This window comes from Gopherus flavomarginatus, chromosome 23 (assembly GCF_025201925.1).
Source record: "Gopherus flavomarginatus isolate rGopFla2 chromosome 23, rGopFla2.mat.asm, whole genome shotgun sequence".
Lineage (NCBI taxonomy): Eukaryota > Metazoa > Chordata > Testudines > Testudinidae > Gopherus > Gopherus flavomarginatus.
The window spans coordinates 16578216-16589567 of record NC_066639.1 but is presented as its reverse complement, the minus strand read 5'-3'; the positions used below and the strand labels follow the sequence as shown (position 1 = coordinate 16589567).

General features: G+C 61.1%; 1 protein-coding gene across 1 annotated transcript; it reads right to left on the bottom strand.

Annotated features, from left to right (window-relative positions):
- Positions 1-7913, bottom strand: MEPCE (methylphosphate capping enzyme). Its single transcript, XM_050933283.1, has 4 exons — positions 6148-7913; positions 1781-1999; positions 1552-1678; positions 1-193 (listed from the first exon to the last, which is right to left on the bottom strand). Exons 1-4 carry the CDS (start codon positions 7636-7638, stop codon positions 141-143), a joined length of 1890 nt encoding a protein of 629 aa, XP_050789240.1. The 5' UTR covers positions 7639-7913; the 3' UTR covers positions 1-140.
- Positions 7914-11352: the final 3439 nt, after the last annotated feature.

The following is an 11352-nucleotide window of genomic DNA, read 5'->3' as shown; positions in this document are numbered from 1 at the left end:
CGGGCCGTGCGCCCGCTGGCACCTGGGGAGCTGCCGCTCGCGGGGCCCGGCTGCCAGTCCGACAGGCTCAGCCCAGCTGTCCTCCAATGCAGCCAAAAAAAACGGGGGGGCTCCGGGCCCGAGCGTCGGCCGCTTCTCCCTCAGTGGGCGGCAGGGTGGCCTTTGTGAAGGAGATAAATGGGGCGCTGGAAGCCTGCGGGAGGACGGGGGCAGCGGGTTAGTACAGGTGCTTCCCCCCCCCAGATCAGCTAGACTCGTTACGTTGCCAGGGAGCTGCTGATGGTGACTGTGAGCAACACCCCCCGCAGCCCTCCAGCTCTGCCCCCCTCCACCCCCAGAGGACCTGGGGTATTGGTCTGCATCTCCACTATGAGGCCCACTCGTTACCAGAGACTCGTTAGGACGGTCTGTGTCAGCTGCTGGCACGCAGAGGTTTGGGGACCCCCGGCGCACAGGGCTGCATCCCTGACTGTCCTGGCTAATAGCCACCCCCGTCTGGCACGAACTCAGCGATTTCTTTTTTGACCCACATTCTACCTTTGGCCTTCGCAACATCCCCTAGCAAGGGGTTCCGCAGGTTAACAGCGCGATGAGAGGCTGCCTCGGCACAAGCCAAACGTTTCAAGGAGAAGTGTCGATTCGGGCAGAATTTGACGGGAACATTTGCAAACTAGCTGAACTCCAATGAAGCATTTTGGTTTTGCTTTTTATGGCGGGACTGATAAATATCAAACGTCCTTGTAATAATACAAATAGATAAGGTGCTGTATGGTTATTAGGCCGGACATTAGATTGGTCAGCGAATGTCTTTTGCCATCTGCACAAACCAACCAAAAACTATTTCCACGGCTCACTGACGTTTACGGCTGAGCAAAGGAAGGAAAATCCTGCCGGAGAGCACAGTGGGCGTAAAAAAAAATCTGGTGACTTTGCAATTTGCCTCATTACGAATGCAGTAGCCAATGCATGCGAAACGCAGAGCGGATTTAAGGATGCTGACATTGGATATTTTGACACAGGGCGTTGACCAGTTGCGTTTCAACTGTTTATAAATCTTTAACTTTTGGAATCAACATCTACCGTCATTAAATCCTTCTCCCAAAACTGCACGCAACCGTGACCGTGTAAAAAGAGATGAAAACCGAAAAGAATGCTTACAAAGAAACCTCGCTACCCCCTGAAATCCAATTCTGCCAAGCCTGATATAAATATTAAACGTTCCTTCTTGTGTTATCAAAACTAAACCACTGCCACGCATTGAGTGTTGTAGCTTCGATAACAAAACACGCAACGTTTCTGCAGGCCTTATGGAATTTTCTCCTTTAGAGATTTGACATTTGGGCCACAATTCTGGACAAAACCAAATTTTGTGGAGTTTCCCCATGGGTCAGAAATTGTTTCCCACTCAGTTCTCCTGCTGGCAGTCATCCGCCATCGGCTTGTTCAGCATGGCAGCAGCTCGCCAGCAGGCCGGCCCGGCCGACGGTGGATGAGTTATCCGCCCAGGCCGGCCTGGCCGCCGGCCCCGCCACGCAGCTGGCCCCCCCTCACCTCTGGAGCTGTTGTAGGGCCGGGCCACCAGCTCGCAGCTGGAGAAGCCCACCTCCGGGGAGGTCAGGTAGGAGGGGAACTGCTCCGGTTTCAGCTGGATGCGGTAATAGTTTCTGTAGATGGTTTCCTGGGGAGGGAAGACAGGTGTCAGGCAGGGAGGCAGCTGCAATCCCAGCTCCCGCCACCAGGGGCGCCCCCCGCCCGCCCCGCCCACCCGGCCGGCGCTCACCGTCAGGTTCTTGCGCTTGCCGTAGGAGGACCACGGCTGGGGCTCCAGCAGCAGGAGGCCGCCGGGCCGCAGGTGGCGGAAGATGCGTTTGAAGAGCCGCTTCAGGCCGTCGTCCCCCCAGTTGAGGTGCACCCACTTGGTGAGGCTGAGGCACAGCACCACGTCATACTCGGCACCCTGCGTCTCCAGCAGCTCGTCCCGCTCCAGCACGTAGTTCCCCTGCGGGCACGGGACAGTGACGGGTGAGGGGGGCCGGGGAGCCAGCCGGCCCAGCACACGCTGGAGAATCCGGGCTCCCAGCCCCTCTCCCCTCCCAGAGCCGGGGAGAGAACCCAGGAGTCCTGGCTCCCAGCGTCCCCTGCTCTGACCCACCAGCCCCCTCTCCCCTCCCAGAGCCGGGGAGAGAACCCAGGAGTCCTGGCTCCCAGCGTCCCCTGGTCTAACCACCAGCCCCCACTCCCCTCCCAGAGCCGGGGAGAGAACCCAGGAGTCCTAGCTCCCAGCCCCCATGCTCTAACCACCAGCCCCCACTCCGCTCCCAGAGCCAAGGAGAGAACCCAGGAGCCCTGGCTCCCAGCCCCCCTGCTCTGACCCACCAGCCCCCACTCCCCTCCCAGAGCCGGGGAGAGAACCCAGGAGTCCTGGCTCCCAGCCCCCCTGCTCTGACCCACCAGCCCCCACTCCCCTCCCAGAGCCAGGAAGAGAACCCAAGAGTCCTGGCTCCCAGCCTCCCCTGCTCTGACCCACCAGCCCCCACTCCCCTCCCAGAGCCGGGGAGAGAAGCCAGGAGTCCTGGCTCCCAGCCCCCCTGCTCCAACCCACCAGCCCCCATTCCCCTCCCAGCGCCGGGGAGAGAACCCAGGAGTCCTGGCTCCCAGCCCCCCTGCTCTAACCCACCAGCCCCCACTCCCCTCCCAGAGCCGGGGAGAGAACCCAGGAGTCCGGGCTCCCAGCCCCCCTGCTCCAACCCACCAGCCCCCATTCCCCTCCCAGCGCCGGCGAGAGAACCCAGGAATCCTGGCTCCCAGCCCCCCCTGCGCAAACCCACCAGCCCCCACTCCCCTCCCAGAGCCAGGGAGAGAACCCAGGAGTCCTGGCTCCCAGCCCCCCCTGCTCTGACCTACCAGCCCCCAGTCCCCTCCCAGAGCTGGGGAGAGAACTCAGGAGGATCAGGGCCCTCTGCAACCTCCCAGACGCTTCCTGAACTGCTCCAGTGCCCACAACACTCAGCGATCCGGAATTCCCCCAACACCACACAGCCCCCAGAGCTCAATGGGACCCCTCTGTCCCCATAAAACTCAAGATCAGGACCACCCCCCCCCCATCATGCCCAACTCAGACACACCCTCCCCACAAAACCTTCCGATCCAAAGAACGGGAGGGGAAACTGAGGCAGGGAGACATCTTGCTCACACAGCAGGGTCAGAATCTGGGAAGGAACCCAGGCGTCCGAGTCCCAAACCCCACCCTACTGGCCAGAATCTCCACCCTTAGAGGTTTTTAAGGTCAGGCTTGACAAAGCCCTGGCTGGGATGATTGAGTTGGGGTTGGTCCTGCTTTTAGCAGGGGTTTGGACTAGATCCCTCCTGAGGTCCTGGGACACTTTTAGCCTAGGCAGAGGTCCCAGGCACAGCCTGGCCCCCAAAGTTAGCCAGCCCCCTGGGTTCGCGCTTCCCAGCAAACCCCCCCCTCGAACCCCCCCGGTTTTCACAGGGACTCCTGCTGATTGCAGCCGCGTGAAGAGCCATTCAGCCCTGCGCGGGTCAGCCGCCCTTTCCCGCAGGTTTCTTTTTAAAAAGAAAGTCACATTTGAGCAATGAAAATTTTTAAGAAGCAGCAACTTTTATCCACCTGGCTTCCAACTTTCCTGGCTCCCGCCACACAGCGCCTCCCGCCAGGTTATCAGCCCAAGGGGGTGTAAATAATACCACCCTCCATGCTGGGGGCGTCTACACGAATCTCCCTCCCCCTCCCGGAGTTCAGTCTGTGACCCATTTCTCCCTCCAGACACTTGGCTGCGTTAGCCAAGGATCTACTGGGTGACCCCAGTCACTTCCGCACCGTGCCTCAGTTTCACCTCCCGTCCTGTGGGGATTTAGATTGGAGGCTCCTCAGGACAGACGCCGTCTGGTGGTGGGGCTGGGCAGGGTCTGGGTGAGGGAGGGAGATCCAGTGGCAGAAACGGGGGTCCCTGATCACAGACTGGGATCGGGGTGGGGTCTGGGAGGCCCTGATCTCAGTCGGGGGTTCCACACATCAACCCCCTAAAGATTTCTATCCCGTACACCTCCAGCTGCTGTCAGAGTCAGTCTGGATAACCGCACCAAGACGCTGCACAGAAATTCACCCACCCGCAAGCTCCCTGCCTGAATCTCAGGCACTGCAAGGGGTCAGGCATCTTTACCGCAAGCCTTCTGGGTGGGGGGGACCCTAGTGGTTCCAGCATGGCCTGCTGGCCGCACGGCCTGCTGGGACTCGTAGTCCCCCGCCAGGCCTGCGTCGGAGGATGCCCAGCTCTGGCTGATTTGCGAGCGACAGGCCGATAGACAGGAGGCTCAGGGGGAGTGATGGTTTCTACTCACTTTCCCGCCAGGCACCAAACCCGCCAACAGGGCCAGGAAGAGAACCCAAGAGTCCTGACCCCCAGCCCCCCAGCTGCTCGCCAATGCGCCTGCCTTCCGAGGAAACGTCCTCAGCGCCCGAGATACGCCAAGCGTCCCTCAGCCCCCAGTGCCGGCTGGAGGTTGCCTGGCAGAGCTGCTGGGCGTATTTACACCCCTGTTCTACGGGGGAGGCGTCCCCGCTGTGGGATTTCCTAGGCAGCTCCGCCGGGGACGGGGCAGGCTCGCCACGTGACAGGCCCTAGAGTGTGGGTGAGATCGGCACGGACAGGACCATCTATACGTGCCTGCGTATAGATTATGAGAACCTGCTTCCCCCTCAAGCCCGGCCTGAGCTTTTCCAGTCCGCCGCAGGCTAGATCTCGGCGATCGCAGCTTTGTGGCTGTTACGCGGCCCGGGACACATTTCTCTGCATACCGGCCGCTGGCTTTCTCCAGCCAAGGATCCTGGCCCTGCCGAAAGAATCCATTTCCACCCCGTGCGTCTAGTTCTCCGCCCATTCGGCGGCAGATCTCAAAGCACATAGGCGGAGGCTTGGCAAGGATCCTTAGGGGAATTCCAGTCCTCAGGTGCTTCAGTGAGCCTCACGCAAGGTTCGGCAGTGGGGAAACTGAGGCACGGGGTCAGGAGGACAGCAGAGAATAGGTACCTGATATAAGCCAGTAACGCAACCCCTGGAAACTGACCGGTTTGGCCACATGCCTCGTCCTTGTCTAAAACTAATCATGAGGAACCTGGGACGCAGCCTTCCTGTTCCAATCCCAATGTGAGGCCGCGCTGCTCCTGGCATAGGCCACCGTCCTTAACCGCCTCGTGGACTTCGATTTCCAAGCCTCAAGGGGACGAGGACAGAGGTGAAAACTGAAGCTCGGGGTGAACAGCCTTCTGACACCCAACCCAGCTACCCTCCCGGCCAGATCTCCGGATCGGAAGGGCCTAAGATAAGGCCATGTCTGCGGGCATCTCTCCTCAGCCTTTCGGAGCCGGCCAGCCCGGCGGTTAACCTACCGGCTGCAGGCACAGGGCAGCACTTCCCCGATTAATGGATCTGCCCCCCTTCCCCCAACCCGCCCCGGTCAAGAGCTGGGTTCACACGTGACTGCAGGGTTCGTCAGCTGAGCTCGAGAGCACAAGCCTCCCGGAGCTAAATGGGTGCCAGCCCATTCTAGGTAAACCGAGGCAGGGGTGACCCAAACTGGCCAAGGTCATAGGCACCCCCCCGCCACACACACAGGTCTGTGCTCTAGGGAATTCGGACTGAGAGGACAGACAGACAACCCGTCTGCCCCTCGCCCAAGGGGCTCTGCTGAAGCAGGCCAGCAGACCTTCAGGGACGCCTCCCTGAGCTATTTAACCGGTCCCTTCGGTTTGTCAGTTGCACTGGTCTCGAGTGCAGGGGAAGCCTGGGCCCCCACATGTACCCAGCCCCCCAGTAATCGTCCCCCCACCCTGAATCAGACCCTGTTAGCAGCCCGAGAAGCTATTCCACCCACCCTCCTCACCCTAACACGGCCCCCCAGGCAAGGCCTGTGTGATCCTACCAGCCCGTATTTACCGCCCTTGTTTGGTAGGAGGAGCCCCACCGATCTCATGCACCAGCCCCTCCCCCGATTTTAGGGGTGTGTCTCGGGCCACCAGGCTGTTGTGTGACCTCCCCAAGCGCAGCTGGGTGGGCGGCTGCTCCCCACACCAGCAGTGCCCCCAAAAGGTGGGGCCCTCCCCGGCCACTGTCCTAAGCCTCTTACCCGGACAAAGATCACGTTGTCGGGGAAGTCGGCGGCCCCAGTCCCGTCCTGGGGCACCCGGGGGGCAGCGATGGGCCCCCTGCTGGCCGCCAGCGAGGCGGGGAAGCAGCCCCTCCGCCTCTTGGGGCCGGCTCCCTCCTCCTCGTCGTCCTGCCGCTGCTGGATCTCCTCGGACAGGTAGTGGCGGATGTTCTGGCGGGCCGAGTGGATCAGGGCCCCGTCGATGTCCAGCCCCACCACCCGGGCGGGTTTCCACTTCTTGGCCACGCTCAGGGTGAGGTGCCCCACGTTGCAGCCCAGGTCCAGCACCTCTTTGCCCTGGAACCACTCGGGCTTCATGACCCGCAGCCGGGCGTCCTCGCAGTTGGGGTTCCGGTAGCCGTAGTATTTGCAGTAGTTGCCGTACTGGAACTTCCTCTGTTGACGCCTCCGCTTGGCCGTGGGCGCCTGTTGGTGCCGCCCGGCCCCTTTGCCCTTTTCCGGGCTGCTCTTGCCCGGCTGGCCCCCGCCTTTGCCCCCGCCCGGGGTGGGGGGAGGCGGCGGCAGCTTGGGCCCCCCGGCCGCCTCCGATTTGCTGCTAGTCCGGCGCCTTTTGCGGTGGTGGTGGCGGCCGCCGGAGAAGGCGGCGCAAGAGGGGGTGAGGCAGCCGGCCCCCTCGGCGGCCAGGGGGAGCAGCGGGGAGACCACCTCGTCCCTGCAGTTGATGGCGGTGTTGAGTTCGTAGGGCTGCGGGGTGGGGCAGGCGGCGTCGCAGGCCTTGCAGGCGGCCGGCTTGCAGTCCCCGCCCCCGCCGCCCCGCTGCTGGCCCCGGTGCCGGTGGCGCTTGCGGCCCGCCTTGAAGGGCGAGGCCAGCACCAGGGCCGCGTCGCCGTCCTGGGCGTTGAGGCTGAGCGGGTCGGTGATGTCCTTGGGGATGAGGATCTCCACCGGGTCGCGGCCCTTGGCCGGCAGCGGCGAGGACTTGGGGGTCTCGGCGTTGAGGGCCTGGTTCACCTCCTCGTCCAGCAGGCTGTTGAGGTTGAGGGGGTCGAAGATGTTGCCCCCCAGCAGGAACTGGGAGGGCAGCACCGGGTCGCACTCGGAGTTGACCCGGCGCCGGCGCTTGGAGGCCGGGTGCTTGGTCCCCACGGTGCAGCTGTTGCGGCGCTTGCCCCCGGCAGGCCGCTGGAAGCCGTTGCGAGGCCGCTGCAGCTCGCCCACGCCGTCGTCCTCCTTGGGGCCGCCCCCGCCACGGCGCTGCCCCAGCGGGGCGGCCTCCTCGTGCAGCTGCACCAGGGGGCCGCCTCCGCGCCGGCCGCCTGCCCCGCCCCCTTCGCGGCGCTGATTGGCCGGGGCGGCCTCCTCGTGCAGCTCCGCCGAGGCGGCCTCCTGGTGCAGCTGCACCAGGGGGCCGCCCCCTCCCCCCGCCGCGGGCGGGGGCTTGAGGGGCGGCGGCGGGGCCGGGACCAGGAACGTTTCCTTCTCCGCCGCCATCTCGATCATCTCCTGCATGGGGGCGGGCGGCCGCCTCCCCCCACCACCCGCGGCCGCTAACTCGCTCAACCGCCGCACCCGCCCCTCACGGGCTCCGCCTGCGCATGCGCCTCCCGCCCGCGGCGCAGCCGCCGTAGCCTTCCTCCGCGGCCTTCGCCCCTCCGGGGACCCCAACGCGCATGCGCTCCGCCCACGCCTCTGGGTGGCGCATGCGCGGCCCCGCCGCCCGCGCGAGGCCCAAGAGGAGACAGCCGCGGCTCGCGTCTCCCAGCTCAGACGCGATGGCAAGGCGGCCCCCCCGCCCGCCGTAGATATACTCGGTGGGCGGGCACGCCGGGAGCCACGCCCCCTCCCGCGGCCGCGAGCCAATCAGGGCGCCGTGTTGTCCCTTCCCACGTGGAATGGCGGCCAATCCGCTCGACGGACGCCCCCTCCGCTAACGTTGCCCCTGCGCGTTATAAGCTCCGCCCCCGGCTCCCTTCCTCCCGCCCCGCAGCCGCGGCCGGAGCCAATCAGGGAGCACAACGAAGGCTAGGGGAGCCAATCGGAGCTCTCGACTCTTATCCGGCCTTGCTCCCATGGGCCGTGCGGTGGGGTCCTCCGAGCTCGGGGCTGTCCGCACAAAATGCCTGTTGGGGGAATTCCCCCCCACACACCCTATTAAACTGTGTCCAGCCAGGCTTCGAGGGCAGGAACCGGGTTAATAAACCGGCGCCTCATGGGTGGTGTGTGGAAACGGATTTAAAACCCGACGGCGGTTCAGGCACTGACGTGGACACCTCCCCGCCCAGCTCAGTCCGCCGCCTGGAGAGGGGGAGGGGCGGGGGGTCTGGGTCCATCCCGCCCGGCGCGCGCGTAGGGGGGGGTTTAAACCCCACGCCGCGCCCCGTGCGGACGGTGAATTCAGAGCCTGTTCGTTGTTTTTCACCTCAAACACAAAGCCCCCGCCCGGAGGCAGTGGACAACGGTCACGTGCGCGGGAGGCGCAAGGCATGCTGGGAGTTGTAGTTTCTTTTCCCCCGCCATGGCGGACTCTGCGCCTGCGCAAACGAATTTCCTCTCCAGGCTGTAAATGTATGCTCCCCCTCCCCCCTTTGTAGGGGTGGGAAAGAGGAGGCGGGGGCACCACCTGGCCTCCCCCAGGAGTGGACAGGAGAGTAGCTCCCTCTCCCCCTGACCTTTCACCCAGATTAGAGAACGCTGACCTCTGACCCCTCGGAAGGTGGGGGTCACCTGCCTTTGTCGTGTGAACTACGACCTCTGACCCCTGCTCTTTCACCTCAAGAGGTCACCTGGCTGTTCACACCCAGTGAAGGAACCTGACCTCTGACCCCTGCTCCCCCTCTGACCTCTGACCTTTGTAATTTCCCTGACAGCCGCCTCTCCCCATTCATGACCTTCCACCTCCGGCCCAGGGCGGGACGGGGGATTCCTGACCCATCTGACCTCTCACCTCTGACCCCAGGAGCGGGTCCGCTACCTCTCGCACCCTAGTGAAGCGGGGCCGGCTGGAGGCGCATGTTATGGGAGACACTTGCCTATGGTGGCCACTCGCCCATCACGGTCCCGCTTGCCCCAGCTGGCGTGACCCTGCTCCCGCCCGCATGACCTCAGACGCATGTCGCATGGAAGATCATGCCACTTGGGGCAGGGCCTCTTAAAAACCGGCACCGCCTCCATCCAATAGCAGAGAAAAACAGATACGGTTTTGTCTTAATACTGGATAGGGAACAAACCCTAGAAAAGCAGCACTGTCCAGCTTAATACCGGACAAGGGGTCTGTCTGCTTACACCTGCCCGGTCTGCGACTAACCGGTCCAGGATGCACATAGTGAGAGTCATCCCCTGTCCCAAAGGTTTTACAGTCTAAAAAGGTAAGACAGGCAAGAGGCGAGAGGGAAAACAGGGCAAGCAGAGAGAGGTGGAACTAAGTGACTCACCTTAGGTTATATACAAATCTGTATCTCTCTAAGTAATACGATGCTAAGGGCATGGGTCAGGCTGAACGTGTGCTTTGCAATTCCTTGATGTAACTGTTGTGTGTATCACATTGAATTAATCAGTAGCTCTGCACATTAGAGTTTTGTGTGTTAAATATCACATTTAAAATCATCTATAAAACTGATGTAAGATCAAGCTGCGTTACAAAGGGTTTTATAGGCCAGAGATCAGAGGCTATATGTACACCATGGCTGAATCAGGGTCTGTAGACTCAATGTCCCATAAAGCGTGTGTAGGGGGGGGCGGTCATCCCGCTCCTGAGATAAGAGGAGTGAAAACAGCTGAGGGAAGCTGGCAGAGTAGCTGACCACAGGTGTGGCCAGCTCAATCAGGGCCCAGCTGGCCCTGATAAGAGGGCTGTGAGGGAGGAGCTGGGTCAGAGTCTCACTCCAGCCTTGAGATGGGAAGGACCTAACTGCCTGGGAGTATAGAGTACTGGAGACAAGGCAGGAGGAGCTGGGGAGTTCTGCTATCTCCCTAAGCTGAGGCCTTGTTAAAGCCCTAAGGAGGTCCTGGGGCTGCAGAGGTGTAGCCTGGAGGTAGGCAGCAGCAGCAGCAGCTGGTCCAATCTCCTTGCCAGCGATAAGTGGCCACTACAGACTGTAGTCTGCCCCAGTGAGTGGGGACTAGATGATGACTGGCAGTAGTCATTGAGGCAAGGGGGGAATGGAGGGTGGGGAGTTCCCTTGGGAGGGGAGACCCAGAGTGGGGGAGTACTGCTGTGGGCAGCACCCCAAGGTAAGGGGCACCAAGGCTTGGGAGGGACACAGGGGCCTGAGGCAAGAGAGACACCAGCCAGCAGGAGGTGCTCTGAGTGCTAGAATCCAGCTAATTCCTGGATAACCAGCAGGAGGTGCCACAAGGGTGAGTCAGCAATCTGTTACAGAACACCATGGCTGAATCAGGGTTTGTGTGCTCAATGTTCCAGAAAATGTAATGTAATGAAAGGTTTATTTGTTTTTTAAAACCAAACATATATTATTAGGATCAAGTACATTATTTCAGGGAAGGGATGGTTAAATTGCCCCCATACTATACTGGTCAGACCATATATGGACCCTCCAACATTCATATACACAGGTCTATAATATACAAATCCATTGGGTCTAACATAGGTGGGGAGGGAGTCCCTTTTTCAGGCCCATAAGGTCTAGGGACCCATATAGATCCATGGGGGTGCATAATATAAATGTATATGCATGCCCGTGAAGTCCATACGATAGATGGTTGATCCATATACAGGCCTGCAGGTTCCAGACCTCAATCCACATATAGCCATGAAGGGTCCACAGACAGACGCAGCCCATACAGAGATCCACACACACAAACCGATAACATAAAGATGTTTAAAATCCATAATCTATGGGCCTACTCCATATACTGAGCCATAGGGTCCAGGGTCAGTCCATATACAGACCCACAGGGACATATACACATATATATTATAATACTCCATGAAGTCCATAATCTATAGCTCCAGTCCATATACAGATCCATAGGGTTATATATAACAATAATATAGCCCCCGTATAGGGTCCATAATCTAGGGTCAGTGCATAGTGAAACCACGTGGTATCAGCATGGCTACTTAGTTCCCCTTGAGGCAATGCGCATGCGCAACCCCCGCCAAGAGGAGCACGCGCAATGAGTTCGACCGACGCGCGCGTCCTTCCCCTCGCCCCTTTCTGATAGCCGCGCATGCGCACGGAGCCGGCCTCAAGCAAGCGTCGT